This window comes from Aspergillus pseudoviridinutans (genome assembly GCF_018340605.1).
Source record: "Aspergillus pseudoviridinutans IFM 55266 DNA, scaffold_6, whole genome shotgun sequence".
Lineage (NCBI taxonomy): Eukaryota > Fungi > Ascomycota > Eurotiomycetes > Eurotiales > Aspergillaceae > Aspergillus > Aspergillus pseudoviridinutans.
This window is the reverse complement of record NW_025091286.1, coordinates 555599-570451: the sequence shown is the minus strand read 5'-3', so window position 1 is coordinate 570451 and position 14853 is coordinate 555599. Positions and strand designations below refer to the sequence as shown.

At 51.3% G+C, this 14853-nt stretch overlaps 6 protein-coding genes across 6 annotated transcripts; 4 read left to right on the top strand and 2 right to left on the bottom strand.

The window, feature by feature from the left end:
- Nucleotides 1-50: 50 nt before the first annotated feature.
- On the top strand, nucleotides 51-2082 carry Asppvi_008647 (arrestin family protein; the record flags this gene model as incomplete). Its single annotated transcript, XM_043304513.1, has 5 exons — nucleotides 51-106; nucleotides 165-308; nucleotides 375-693; nucleotides 747-1175; nucleotides 1228-2082. The coding sequence occupies 5 exons, from the start codon at nucleotides 51-53 to the stop codon at nucleotides 2080-2082; spliced, it is 1803 nt and encodes a 600-aa protein (XP_043160448.1).
- Nucleotides 2083-3645: 1563 nt separating this feature from the next.
- Nucleotides 3646-5442, top strand: Asppvi_008646 (PH domain protein; the record flags this gene model as incomplete). Its single annotated transcript, XM_043304512.1, has 4 exons — nucleotides 3646-3777; nucleotides 3833-3958; nucleotides 4017-4109; nucleotides 4165-5442. The coding sequence occupies 4 exons, from the start codon at nucleotides 3646-3648 to the stop codon at nucleotides 5440-5442; spliced, it is 1629 nt and encodes a 542-aa protein (XP_043160447.1).
- A 139-nt stretch (nucleotides 5443-5581) lies between these two features.
- Nucleotides 5582-6452, bottom strand: Asppvi_008645 (GNAT family N-acetyltransferase; the record flags this gene model as incomplete). Its single annotated transcript, XM_043304511.1, has 2 exons — nucleotides 5582-5904; nucleotides 5987-6452. 2 exons carry the CDS (start codon nucleotides 6450-6452, stop codon nucleotides 5582-5584), a joined length of 789 nt encoding a protein of 262 aa, XP_043160446.1.
- A 498-nt stretch (nucleotides 6453-6950) lies between these two features.
- On the bottom strand, nucleotides 6951-8083 carry Asppvi_008644 (uncharacterized protein; the record flags this gene model as incomplete). The annotated part of the gene is made up of 2 exons (XM_043304510.1): nucleotides 6951-7623; nucleotides 7683-8083. 2 exons carry the CDS (start codon nucleotides 8081-8083, stop codon nucleotides 6951-6953), a joined length of 1074 nt encoding a protein of 357 aa, XP_043160445.1.
- A 1495-nt stretch (nucleotides 8084-9578) lies between these two features.
- Nucleotides 9579-10736, top strand: Asppvi_008643 (lactoylglutathione lyase GLO1; the record flags this gene model as incomplete). The annotated part of the gene is made up of 4 exons (XM_043304509.1): nucleotides 9579-9612; nucleotides 9684-9719; nucleotides 9788-10498; nucleotides 10561-10736. 4 exons carry the CDS (start codon nucleotides 9579-9581, stop codon nucleotides 10734-10736), a joined length of 957 nt encoding a protein of 318 aa, XP_043160444.1.
- A 982-nt stretch (nucleotides 10737-11718) lies between these two features.
- Nucleotides 11719-14607, top strand: Asppvi_008642 (transcription factor domain-containing protein; the record flags this gene model as incomplete). Its single annotated transcript, XM_043304508.1, has 6 exons — nucleotides 11719-12731; nucleotides 12789-12997; nucleotides 13047-13179; nucleotides 13237-13461; nucleotides 13514-13669; nucleotides 13722-14607. The coding sequence occupies 6 exons, from the start codon at nucleotides 11719-11721 to the stop codon at nucleotides 14605-14607; spliced, it is 2622 nt and encodes an 873-aa protein (XP_043160443.1).
- Nucleotides 14608-14853: the final 246 nt, after the last annotated feature.

Sequence of the window (14853 nt, the reverse complement as noted above, 5' to 3'; positions counted from 1 at the left end):
TCGTCCGATCTTCTGGCAGCTGCATATTCGCAGCCGTTAGTTGCATCGTCATGGCTCTCAGCTTCTTCGGTGGAGGTGCGAGTCACCTCAAATACTTTGATATCCGGTAAGTTTTCGCAGATCTCATATCTCATTCGCACAATCGGGCTAACTCTTTGCAATAGGCTGGATGAAGATTATATTGTATTTAGAGGAGGAGAGCAAGAGGCAGCCAGTGCGCAATTGAGTGGAAAGCTTCTGCTCTGTTTGTCGGAGCCACTGTCCGCCAAGCACGTCAGACTGAACCTCACTGGTATCTCTCGAGTGTGGTAAGTTGCCAGTTGCTGTACTTCTCTTCATGTGACAAGCAAAGTGCTGACGAACGTGCTTTGCAGTTGGCACCTCCCGTCAAGCTCGGCCAGCGGTGGCAGGAAATCATGGAGGGAAAAGGTGTTTTATGAAAAGACCTGGACATTCAGAGACGCGGGCAAAAGCAAGACTGAGATTCTCGCTGCGGGCAACTATGAGTTCCCATTCCATGTGATTCTCGAAGGCTCCATGCCAGAGAGTGTCGAAGGTCTCAGCGATACCTACGTGACCTACAGATTCAAGGCAGAAATCGGACGCAAGTATGCCAAGGATATTGTTGTCAGGAAACCACTGCGTATTATTCGTACGCTAGACTCCAGTGCACTTGAGCTCTCTCATGCTATGGTAGGTTGACTCTGGTATTGAACTCGTGGCTACAACTGCTAATGTTGGTGCAGTCCGTGGAGAACATTTGGCCAAACAAAATCGAGTATTCAATCAGCACTCCAACCAAGGCCGTTATTTTTGGGACCAGCATACGGGTGGACTTCAAACTGATACCCCTCCTCAAAGGACTCAAGATCGGACAGATCGTCTCCCAGCTAATCGAAAGTCATGACCTTACACTTAATCCTGAAGACCCCGATTCTGTCCGCAACACATACAAAAACACAAGGACGATTGTCAATGATGAACATGAGTTGGATGAGGAAAACAGTCTGGAGATCATTGACGAGGCAGCAGAGGGATACCAATTTTCTCGCTTCCTTGACCTACCAAAGACGTTAACACGCTGTCTGCAGGATACCGACACACGAGGTATCAAAATCAGACACAAATTGAAGTTCCGTGTCCAATTACTGAATCCAGACGGTCACATTAGTGAGGTAAATAATCCAATTCCCGGGAATATGTATCAAGGGATGCTAACATTCACAGCTACGGGCTACCCTCCCCGTTTCCATCTTCATCTCGCCAAACCTGGCAATTGACGACCACAACAACCTCGTAGACCAGACACCACAATCCGCTCAACGGGCAGTCAACAACCTCGCACAACAAGCACCCCCGTTGTATGGCGAGCATCAGTTCGATCAATTGTATAGCGAGGTCGACCCTAGCGGCTACCGGACGCCGGGACCGGGCAGCGGACCGGGAACTCCGTTTGGTACTCTTAGCCGGAATTTGTCTGCCGAGAATCTTGCATCGATGAATGCCCTGACCAACACCGATATCTCTGCTTCTGCCTTACATAGTCGACTGTCCAACCTGCATGCCAGCAGGTTCGGCAACCCATCGCCGTCTGATACTGACGGCCATAGCGACGCCGAACAGCGTCGTCTGGGAGTCTCCGCCGACTACTTTGGCCCCTCTTCTGGCTCCAATTCGCACAGTCCCGCGAGTCCCGAACTTTCCCGCAGACCTTCCGACGAGGGCTATCACAACCATGACAACATTCCGTCTGGAATGGCTACACCGTTTCACCCGCAGTTCGCTGAAGTTGAAAGCCTCAGCCGCGTCCCAAGCTATTCGACCGCGGTCAGGTCTACTGTGGGACCATGCGACAGTGAACTGCCAGATTATCAGGCTGTTGTTGCTGAGGATACCGCCATGCCTACCCTCCAATCCCCTCAACAAGCCCACATTCGGAGCGCCGGCCGTGGAGCCTCGACGGGAAACACCGGCATCGATGTTCATCACTTACGTTCCGGCCTCTACAACTCTCGGACGCCACCTCATCATGACGATGACGATCGCAGACTGCGTCTTGTTCAAGCTCGAGCTCGGGTGTAAACCACAACTAAGGATAGATCAATTCCTTCCTGCGTCCATGAAGATAATCTCCCATCACGACACATCGGTACAAAAAATCACCAAAAAAGGAAACGACTCGCACTAGGTGACTCATCATCTCTACGAGTTATGAAGATAATGTTGGCGCTGGACGTCGAAACGCATCGCATATCACATATTTGATTCTACTTAATCGGAGGACAGGCGCCTCCATGTTTTTCTCGTGCATTATCATGTACGCATTTCGCATCATGTCACCTTTCTTTCTTATCATATACTTTAGACCAGGGTGGAGTTTTCTCTTTCGATTTACGAGGCGTTGGCGGTCAAAGGGATCATAGAAGGATTCGGGTATCAACCAAGGACTGGACCTATGGTTTTATTTCAGTAATGAAAATATTATGAAGGAGCTGGTTGCACATAGTCAGCATGAATCATGTACATTGTTTACACTGTGTACACCTTTAATACCAGTCAGATAGCACATCTTGACCAATGTCTTGACTGCAAGGATTCGAAGTTTCTAAACAAGATATGCTCCAAACTACACACTACTTTATGTGGGAAGACCACCGATCTCACTGGTGTACGTATTTTAGAAAAACCATTAAGGAATTAATCACAATGCCATGGCATGGGCAAGATATCACTACAATTTGGTAGCATGTCCCTAAGATCTGAGACCTCGAATTAAAACTTCTTCCCCCGAGACTTTTTTACGCTTCGGGGGCCAAAAACTTTTGAACCTGGTACCTTAGCTAACCAGCCATCAATGTTTTCAGTTAGTCAATATCTGAGGAATTTGAGATAGACCTGGAAAATCTGCTGTACTACATGGCCAGTGGTCGAGTGGCTTGGTTATAGCATTCGACTCGCGCTGCCTGCACTCTGCCATTTTTGTTTTTTTGGTGGGCAACGCGCCATGGGTTCAAATCTGATTGCTCGGTTGCTAGATAGAAGAAGCTTAACGGACCCATGTTCTGCAGTCAATCAGACTAAAACAAGGGCTTTGTCTGAGATCTCAACTGTTCGCGTGAATTGAGCTTGGCAAATGGCGAACTGAGGGGTTGCACAACGCAAATCAAGAAAGTAATGACCTCATCGCTCCCAATCCGGTGAGCAAGCAGCTTTCCCTTTAAATGCTGGCAATCCCAACTACCCTGCTTCCTATCTATCAACCAAGCCAGAACGTATAGCTTTCTTTCGCTTATACTCCCCCAGAGAAGAGAGACTCCGATCTTTCCATTTTGTACTTGGTAAGTGTCCATCTAGCCATTTGGTCTAGCTGTCTAGTATCTGGCTATTGACCGCTCTGACCCACTCCCTCCACTTTGATTATTGACCCCTCCAACTAACTATCTATAGTTACGTATTCGCAGTAGACTACGGGGCAGTAGCACGTACTACGGCAATAGCTGAGCCTAGTTTAAGCCAGCGCTTCGGCCCTCCACGATCTCCCGCAATTGCGCCTTTTTTTCCTTCTTCCCTGTATTGCTGAACCAAGTCAATCGGCTTCTGTTTATTTCATTCTGCTTCAAATATAGCGCTTTTTATTCAATCAGGATGTCGACTGCAACCAGTCCCGTAGAGCAGAGACTCCCTCACCGTTCGTCGACGATGCGGAGCTCTATCGGTCCGGACCGTCGGGCGTCACTGAGCGACGAAGAGGCCGTCCCGGGTTCGGATACCAATGAGGTATGTCTAGGGTCTACTGCTGATGGGTAAATACTGACTATGCTGTGCTGAGTAGACTACGGGCCTTCTCCTTGAGCGTCTCCGTGCTTGGAAACACATGTGTGGTTATTTGGAGGATTATGTGGAAGTCACAGCCAAAGTGCAGAAGTCGCAAGCGAAGGATTATGAGAAAGTTCTGAAGGTATGGATGGTCTTTTGTCCAAGATGGTATTGAAAGGGTACTGATACTGCCTGGGTAGACTGTCAGCGAACCCCTTCGGGAGGGGCACCATTTCTCTCAGAGTGCGGGCGGAGTTTCGGCATGGTTTGAAAATATTCGGAGCAATACTCAGGTATTCTTTCCTGGCACGTGTACCTGGGGTTCGCAGCTACTGACAGAGTGCGTAGGGAATCGTGAATGGGTACCTTGACACAGAAAAGCACCTGAAAGGATCCGTGCTGCCGATCCTTCAGCGTCTCCACAAGGAGATCAAGAACAAGTCCAAGGAGCTGCAGAGCGGCGCAAGTAAGAGCGCGAAGGCCGTTGAAAAAGCACGAGGTGTGACGCAGAAACATATCGAGCTCCTCGCTCAGCAGGTTGCAGCGTTTGACTCAACTGCGGGCAACAAATTCGACCATGCCCATGACCCATACGTCTTACGCCGCAGGGTCAATCACCACTTAAACAAGCAAGTCACCGAAGAGAACAACAACCGTCAGGACATCATTGCCGTGCAGAACAACTTCCAGCAGTTCGAGGCGCATGTTCTGCAAACCATCCAGGGCGCCATCGAGCAGTTCAACGTGTTCGTGGGCGGCCAACTCGACCGGCAACGGAGCATGTACAGTGACATGCTGGGTGCTGTTCAGCGCATTCCTCCGGATTATGAATGGGTTAATTTCATCACGCGCAACGCCAACGTGTTGGTGGACCCCGACTCACCGCCGCGATCGCTGTCCAACATCTCTTTCCCCAACCAGGATCACCGCGCCACCGTCCCGCTCATCGAGGGCAGCCTGGAGCGCAAGTCCCGGGCCATGCTGAAAGGTTACAGTACGGGCTACTATGTTGTCACACCAGCGCGATACCTGCATGAGTTCAAGGACGATGACGACTACCGCCACGATCCTTCTCCCGAGCTGTCTCTGTACCTACCCGACTGCGTGGTTGGCGGCGTTGACGGTAACAAGTTCACCATCAAAGGCAAGGATGTTTCCGGCGGCAAGGTCGGCAACGCGTTCCACACCACCAGCGAGTTCAACTTCAAAGCGCATACTCCGAGTGACGCGGAGAAATGGTGGAACGTCGTCCGCGACGCAGCCAAGAGTGGCCCGGCACACTCACCAGTGTCTCCTACTAGCCCTGTAGCAGCCGGGGGGGCTGCCGCTGCTACCACCGAGAGTGGTGCTGCTGCTTCGACTCCGGCTCCGGCTCCTGCTACTGCTACTGCAGATGCTGCCGCAGGCGAGGCACAACAACACCCTCCGGCCTACAAGGAGCAGGAAAGCTTTGCGCCAGCCACGCAGGAGAAGACCGCTGGCGGCTCGGCAGCGACTCACACCACCTCGGCAGCTGAGACCGGGCTCAACCGCTCGACAAGCTCTGCCACGGGCCATTACCACATGGGACCGGGTGGATCAGCTGTTGCACCTGACGCATCTGCTTCCGGTGCCGAGAAGTCGTGACCATGCTGAAGCTTCTGATCTGACTTTTTTTTCGTATATCGCAGAGTATATTATCGATCATGTCTATAGGATGACCTTGTACTTAATCAGTATACCTCGAGAATGCCGTACCTGTATCCAGTGTACCTATCCAGTGCGGTTACCCATCAGAATCAGTAGCCCGGGTATCATGCAATCCCCTCTCAACCGCACCCTCCGACTTGTTTCCTGCCACCTCCCAAACCAACACAACAATCGACTTCACCCCTCCGCCCCGATCCAACGGCACAACCGCCCAATCCTCCAACTCAAACTCCAACCGAAACCCATTCTTCTCAAACACCCGCATACTAGCCCTATTCTCTGCATACGCCGACGCCTTGATCACCCGCGCGTTCATCCGCGGGACCGCCCACTCCTCAACCACAGCCTTGATCACAGCCGTCATGATACCTTTGCCGTGATGCGTAGGCGAGAGATAATCTTCAGTCAGCGTCAGCACCATCATCACCTAAATATACACATATATGTATATGTGTAGCCAAAATGAGGAAGGGAAACGCACCACCAAATCCCCAGACAATCTCCGGACTGCCAACACCCAAAGCGTCATTCCTGCGCACCGCCTCCTCGCGCTCCGGCGAGCCCTTTTTGAACTCGTAGAAGGCGTACCGCGTTAGTCCAACGTTGCCGATGTAGACGTCGCTGTCACTGCCACTGCCACTGGTGCTGGTGACCTCACGGATGCAGGTGAATGGCAGCCCGTCGACGAAGCGGTTGGTTTGCGCTGCGTGCAGGAGGGCGGTGGCCTGTTCGTATGATGTCTGCAGCCATGCTGTGGCGTCTTCGGGGAGGTATGGGACGGGGGTGGATTCGAGGTAAGGGTAGACTAGGGGGTTGTTGAGGAGGGAGAGGAGGGCGGATGCGTCGTGGGTGTTGGGTGGGCGCGGCGGGGTGAGGATGATGGATGAATGGGGGGCGGGGAGGGGGATGTACGGTTCGTTTGTTATGGGGTTGATTAGGATGGGCATGTTGGATTGAAAATTAKGTCGTGATCGATGTAAGTGTACCTTGGAGTAGGCGAAGTACATGTGGCTATGTATGTTCTGGTGTGAGTCATTCATGCTACCTATCGAGCCTTTAACTAGGGTGTAGGATACTACAAAGCGGCTTGGCTGCGGGTATTGACTCAGATAAAGAAACAATGATACTGTACACAAATCCAAGAACGAAGTCTTCAACCTCGTATTGACTCTGAGTTGAGGTTAGCCTCCCCGGCGGACCCATCCATATTTCTTGGCTGTGGATATTTCGACTCCAAGGTCTGCACAAGAGGACAAGGCGCAAGATGGAAAAAACTGATGCTTCATGTGTACACACTGCTGCGGCTGCAGCTAACGAAAATGGGAATCGGAATCTCAGATGCGACAAAGATGGATATMTCTCACAAATGACCGGAACGCTCAGAAAATGAATATGGAACAGATGGAAATCGTACAGACTCATGAAGTAGGAATAAAGAAAGAAAACTAAAAATCTTCAGGACTCTCAAGGTCCGCCAACTTCTGACTGAGAAACCTTCCCAGAGCGGCAGCCTTTGACTCGAGCGCCAAGAGCGTCGAGGGCGATGCAGACAGATTCAAGCTCGCCAGACGAGCGAGATTGCTGCTCCGGTCAATCTCGTACTGCGTCTCCAGCTCCGCGTCTGCTCGTACGTCAGCTTCGCTTTCGTTGCGAGAGATACTGGTAGAGGTAGAGGTCGTGGTGGTCGGCGGTTGGCTGGTGTGTGTACCGTTGGTGGTGGGCCGGTGTGCATTCGACTCCGCTGCCGACGTCGCCTCTGTCCCCGACTTCGCAAAGCCGTTTTGGTGAACTTGCGTTCCGTCGGCAGAACTGTCCTCGTCGATGTCAGGTTTCGACGGCCCCACAGCGGCCAGCAGGACTTTGTCCGCTATCCTGGTCACAACGGCAACCGAGTCCTCAAGCTCAAAGACAATAGAGCCTACGTCGCCTAGCGACACTGACTGTGCCGTGACATATGACGACGGGTGACTGGCTGGGTTCACGCCTGTAAGATTCCCGCTCGAAGCGTTCTTTGCGTAGCAAGTATAAGCAGCTCCGTATGTGGCGCTCAAGTTGCGCAACTGCCGAGATGAAAGCGACGAGGCATAGGCAAAGATGGCGCCGTTTGTGGCAAACACCCTACGAGTCGAAAATGTCAGCATTGTTACACCGATAGTCAGGAAATGACTTCAGCATACATGATCGTAGTGATCTCCGGAGGCGAGAGGTTGTCCTCTAGCAAATCGCTGAGGGCCTCTGCATCGAGCATTCGGATGTCTGGAAGTCCCGGGATCATTGTGTCGTCGCAGCAGTCGTGCTCAGAGTCAGTTCCGTCGGCAAGCTCGTCGTCGGACCTGTCGTCTTCAATAACCCAGTTCGGAGGCGGAGACCAGGAACAGTCCTCGGGGAAAAAGAAGCAGTTGTCCGAGTAGTCTTCGTCGTCGTGATCGTACTCAACAGGTTCGTCTGAGCACTCAAGGAGATTCTGCGCGTGCTGAACGTGGCTTTGTGCCCAAGGTGGCAGATGTGGAACCTCGAAGACTCTGGCAGCTTTCCGATTCAAATGACCAGAACGAACTGGATATTTAAATTCAGCCATCTTTCCTCTTAACAGAGATGAATTCGAGATAGAGTGTATGGATGAGCAGGCCACGAAAACAGAAAAGTACAAGAATGAATAACGCTGGTGGTGGCAGTCACACAAGGCAGCAATACAGCAGAGCGTCAGAGGACAAGTACTGAGTCAAGGCCCTTCCGTTCAAGAGGACCAGGACACGATCTCCAGTAGCACAAGTGATACAAAGCAAGAGAGAGGGACACGGTCCCTTTTCTATTCAACTTTCGATAGAAAGGGAAACAGAAAGTTCTGATCGTGTGGCCTCATTCGAAGTCCAGAACAAACAGCCCGGAGCCATCGGGAGACAGGGCTCTCACGACGTAAGTGGGGATTGAAGGCTGTGGGGGAAATAAAACGTAGGCAAGAATGTGAGATGCCATATTTATTTTTTTTTTAATAGCCGCAGTAAGGCGCCAGAAAAGAAGAGACGCTCCGAAAAGGGGAAAGGGAAAATACCAACAGGAAAAAGAAAAGAAAGGCGGAAATAGTCCGGGGAATGGTTGGCTGAGCTGTTTGGCGATGCTGAGCCTGAGCACCAGAGAGGCACAGGGGAGAGTGAGAGAGGGCAAGCTATAGGAATTCCACGGACCTTTGTAGATCTATGCAACGACCAGCGTTGGCAAGTCAATCAACAGTAGATTTTCACGATATGAAGCTGCAGGATAGCAGATTATTATTAGTTGTCAAACAACAGTAAGCAGAAGCAGAGCAGATGAGATGAGAGAGGGTCGAGGCGCTGGGGGATTTGATGATGGACGGCGGAAAGCGGAGAAGATCAGCCGATCTGGGTGGCCTGGTTTATCAGGCAGAACTAGACACACCCTGCCAACTGAACTAAACAGCTCATTCCCTCTAGAAGGTAGAGATTCGGCGCTAGAAGAGCTTACAGCGGATGTATATTCGCTTGATGGTTATAGGGCGAGTATCTTGTAGGATTACCCAATGCTATGCTTGGTACCTTTCTAATGCATCTAGTTCTGTGACGTATGCAGCAAAGGAGATGAGCATCCATCACCAGGGAGTATACACAATAGCTTCAATGCCTCACTTGTATACATTTCCAGTCTCAGAAGAGGAAGAAGAAGAAGGAGAAGTATTCATTCATTGAAGGACTCCCAATTGAAGCGGGTTAGACGTACCTCTGTATGAATACTGGTCCTGACCCCAATGTTGGAGTATCCCACCATAGCGTCATAGGTGACCCCACCTAATTTGCTCTTTTTTTCTCCTCACGCCTCCGCTCACTAATTAATAATAACAAGACGCATCACCACTTTACCCCTCCGCTGCTTTCTTTTGCTCGATGTTCGCTTGTCGTTTTCTTGCTGCGTCTCGTCCTTCTCTCAAGGTCCCCATTCCAAGAAACTTCATCCTATCAGGTATGCGTCTCTCATATTCAATCGCTTCTCTACCCCACTTATCATCAATCATTTGCTAATGAGGCCCTGCAGGAACCTCTACTAGATTGTTGGCAACCATGGCGACCGAAACCTCCAAGTATAAGCTTAATCGTTAGTGCCTTCCCCTGTGATTGGACCTAGAGTGACAAGATATAAATGTTTGAGTCTAACGTAGCTTGCAGACACTATGATCCGGGTCAAGGACCCAAAGAGATCAGGTGGGTAGCCCGAATAACTACGCCGTCATTGGATTGGGCGCTGATTGCCTCATTGCTTGTTTCTTCAGTGGAGTTTTACAAGTTCCTTGGGCTCAATCAAATCCAGCAGCTCGACTATCCTGAGAACAAGTTCTCCCTCTACTTCCTCGCCTACAATGGCCCCCAGTCGCTGCAGGGCGACCGTCACTGGACGGACCGCAATGCTGTGCTGGAACTCACGCACAACTATGGCACGGAGAATGACCCCAATTACACTGTTGCCAATGGGAACACGGAGCCCCACCGCGGTTTCGGACACATCGCCATCTCGGTCGACAATATCGAAGCGGCCTGCAAGAGACTCGAAGATGCTGGGTATCAATTCCAGAAGAAGCTCACAGAGGGTCGCATGAAGCACATCGCGTTTGCAAAGGATCCCGATGGATACTGGGTTGAGATCATCCGCCGCCACGACCAGGATGTGGGGACTGCGACAGATCCAGGCACCTACCGACTGAACCACACCATGCTACGGGTCAAGTCCGCTGAGACCAGCCTCAAGTTCTACCAGGAGATTATGGGCATGACCCTTGTCCGCACCATCGAGAACAAGGATGCTGCCTTCAATCTTTACTTTTTGGGTTACCCTGCATCCAACCCCACTGCACAGGAGGGCTCGAAGAATCCAGTTGCTGGATGGGAGGGGCTGCTCGAGCTTACCTGGAACTATGGTACCGAGAAGCAAGAAGGCAAGGTTTACCATGATGGTAATTCGGAGCCTCAAGGGTTCGGTCATATCTGTAAGCCACCTCGTCATCTTTTTACAATCGTCTGAACTACGCTGACATTGGCGTGCTTGCAGGTGTCTCTGTTGACGATCTCAATGCTGCCTGCGATCGGTTCGAGTCGCTCAATGTGAACTGGAAGAAACGTTTGACAGATGGGCGGATGAGGAATGTGGCTTTCATTCTTGACCCAGATGGCTATTGGATCGAGGTGGTCCAGAATGAGGCGTTGAAACGTACCAGCAATTGGTAAATAATAGCTTGTCAGTATCATTTGTATGTCAGGTCTTTTGGGGGGTTGGAGGGGGGGGTAAATAGTCATTCCAGTATTAGTCAAGCATTCGCGTAATACTGCGTCCATAATTGTAGTCATTCTCCTTGCGTGGTCAAGTGACTCTATTCCCTCTCTAGTTGCAGAATCAGCCACATAGTGTGTACAGAAGCCATCCGCTTTGCCACCTGCCATTTGCTTCACTAAAGTCTAAAAGCCTCATGGAGTTGTGTTCTGCTGCGTCTATCGCGGCCGAGTCTTATAGGCTGGGCTCTCCTCAGGCCTGGTGGATCCCCCTCCCCGCTCCACTGAAAATTGTTGCGGTTCTGGACGTTCCCCAGAACGGAGTCAATCTTAGTCTTTGCCCAACCACATCGAGTCCCCCTCCCAGAAAAGCATGTTCTGCATCCATTCCTTCTTGATAATTCTTGATCTGAGCATGTCGCTAGTCCATCAAGCTACTGTGGAGGTCGAATCCATGACTGGGAGTTGAGAGTCCATTCTTTGCTCTTATTGGTGTTTCGGCTACCTTTCCGCTGTGACTGAGCGCGCAGTGTTCCAATACCACAATGGTGACCATGCAGTCTCAGTCCGAGAAGTCTAAGAAGGCCCCGCGTAAGCATGTCACTACGGCTTGCGTTCCCTGTAGAGAAAGTAAAATCAGGGTCAGTTTGTCACGTTTCCCGTTTCGATTCTATAGTCATACTGACTACTATATCCAGTGCGACGGTACTACTCCACATTGTCGCAATTGCGAGAGAAAAGGGAAGGATTGCAGGTACCAACATGGCGATGACAAGCGGAAGTAGGTCTCGTCTCGCTCCATCTTTCTAGGCATTTCGGCTGGTTTTTGCGATATGCACCTTGTGCTTCTCGTCACGGGCACCCCATGATAGAGACAAGTGACAAGCGAATTTCTCGATTTTGGCCCAGGCTGCCAAAGGCTCACTGTAGACTTTGTTTGATGAAGCCGTCAGAAGCTGACCGTCTTGACGCCAGAGTTTCGCTTCGTGCCGCTACGGAGCTCTTTTCCGCCAGGATTGACCAGCTTTGTCAGTTCATCTATGACCATGGGCTAGAGCCGCCCCCCATGAAGCCCGAAGATGAGGCGGGCATGAACCGGGTTTTGGACACACTTCAAATTCCCCGCGCAGTTGTGAAGAAGAGCAGTCCTGGAAAGACAGATGCGCCAAATGTGCAGCCCAGACCGGTGGCTCAGCAATCTCCCGAGCGAAACTCGCCTGATAGTCCAACTCCAGAAGGACAGCCCATAAAGGAGAACGCGCTTGGAGCGGCTCACGTACTCATGCCTTCGCCCCCTCAGATCTCTTTGGGTGAGAGAAACACGGATCCAGTGAACTTCTTTGGCGTCAATCCGGGCCCGTCGGCCCACTACCCTTCCACGCACTGGGGCTTTACTCTTCCGACGGCAGAGAGTCTAGGATCCATCTATGCTAACTTGGATGGTGCGTCCAATTACCAGAATGAGGGCAGCATCAGCAGTCCGGACAGCGTACCTTTACCTCCAGACTTCACTCAACAGCCTGGTGTCCTGTTGGGCCAAGCCCAGAATGACACTGAGGACGATTCCGACAGTGGCGAAGAGGACGAAGCTGAGAACGATGTCATTGAACAGTTATCCCATCGGATTGGGACGTTGAAGATCGCCGGGGATGGCCACCTTCGGTTTTATGGAGCCACATCGAATCTCAACCTGGTTGACGTCTCGGCGACCCAACAACGCCAGCGACCTGATGCTCGTACTGTTCGCCATGATGGACAGGATATCCTGAATCATCTGCGAGTCGGGCAGCCTGTGGATCAGGCCCTCGAGGACCATCTTGTGGAGCTTTATTTTACCTGGCAGAATCCTAGCACCTATGTTGTTGACAAGGAGATGTTTATGACGGCGAGGTCGAGGTGGAGGAATGACCTCGACGACACGCCATTTTATTCGGAAGTCCTGACAAATGCCATGTACGTTATTGCCATTATTGCCATCATTGCCATGCATTCGCACTAACAAGATTTTAGGTGTGCCGTCGGCAGTGCGTTCGAAGCACGTTACCACCCTACTTTTATCACGTTCCCCAAGTCGCTTTCCGAGTTCTTCGCGGATCGAGCCAAGGCTCTCTTGGAAATCGAACTAGATTCTCCCTGTGTTGCCACAGTGCAGGCGCTGGTCATTTTGAGCTGTCATGAGGGGGCATCGAATCGGGATGCACGCGGTTGGCTCTATAGTGGTATGTTGGAGAACCAAGCAAATGGAGGGACAGAGCTGATTATCTCCAGGAATGTCAATGCGGCTTGCATTTGACCTTGGATTACATCTCGACATGACTCCGTACGTTGAAAAAGGTGACATTAGCGCATTCGAAGCCGATGTGCGTCGCATAGCGTTCTGGGGAAGCTATACTGCGGACCAGTAAGTTGCAAGCCTGATTGCTGGGTCACCGGTGTCTCTGACTGATGATGATTCCAGTTTCTGGGGCTTTTACCTAGGACGTCCTTTCCGCACCAATGCCGGAGACATCACTGTCCCCAAGCCCGCGTCGGACCTAGGAGCTGAAAAGGAGAGCATTTGGTATCCATATGGGCTAGAGACGAAATCTGTGGTGCTACAGCATGGGTTGAAGAATCCAAATGAGCTGATCAGCAGACAATTCGCGGTGCTATGGGAGATCATTCTACCCATCGGTCATATCCTGTAAGTTCTTCCAACGATGTCTGATCTACTTCAGCCACTGACATCGCTCTAGGTACGGTTGCTCCGATATTTCTCGACATGATCTTCAGAGGCTGTGCTATAACGTTACTGAGGATCTTTTCGCCTGGAAGGAAAACCTGCCTTCCAACTTGAAGATTGACCTTGACGACGAAACTACACCAAGATTGCCCCATCTCTTAATGTTGCAGTACGTCTTTCCGTATCCGCACAGCCAGGGCCATAAAGCTAATCGTCTACAGCTTGCAATACCATCAGATAGTCATCTTCACTCACAGACCATGGGTCTCGAAAAACTACATCCAACCACGCAGTCCGCGCCAGGGTCCCGGCTACCACCATGCGCGACGAATGTGCATCGAGTCATCGACAGCCATCGCGCGAATTCTCCACATATACGAAAAACATTATACCTTCCGCCGGATGAACAATCAGGTTGTCGCGATCATCTTCAGCGCAGCTCTGATGCTTCTCTACGTGACCATCTCGAACACATTTGCATCCAGCAAGAACAGCAGCGAGAATACCAACAGCAACGCGGAGATGGTGGCATACCTGAATCTCTGCTTCCGCGCTCTAGACGAACTGGGCCAGTCCTTCGAGAACGCCAAACGAACCCGCGACTTTCTCGTCAGCCTGCAACGCAGATGGCAGGCCCACCTGCGCCGGTCCGGGTCCGCCAAAAAGCGCCAAGTCAGCAAGTTACTTTCGCAACAATCCGCCGGTCCGGGACCCGGACCCTCCACCGAGACCGATCCCTCGCGGAAAAAATCCCGAATATCCGCGTCGCGGAGCCAGTATCAGTCCTCCTATCCTTTCGCTCCGCCAGCACCTTCATCGAACATGCCCGCTACCCACAACCTTTCCCAGTCTCAATCTCAGTCGCAACGGCCCCCGCAACAATCCCTGAACCAGTCCCAGCGCTTCGGCGCCTGCCAACCCGGCGACCTGGACTGGATCCGGGACTCGGATTTCCAACTCCTAGCCGAGAACCTCGGAGATGGCCGTCTGGCGCAGATGGGGACTGCCAATCAGTTCGAAGGGGAGAATGTCTTGCCCAGCCTCTCTGATATCGAACCGTGGTGGGACACGCCCAATGGACATACTTTCGGGGGTTCTTCATTATAGATACATAACTTATTTTATACATAATGAATTTATGGAGATACACTTTATCTAATTCTGCTACTGTGTCAGAGGATCATGTAGAACCCAGCTCGATATCTATATATATTCAACATCACAAATGACACCCTGCAAAATAGGTTCATATAAGATGCAGTTGCTGGGAGCATGAACTGGGGAACTGGTGGTACTAGTCTCGCGCTTTACCAACTGAAAATAGGGTAGTATGTCCTCACTCAGACCGACCTC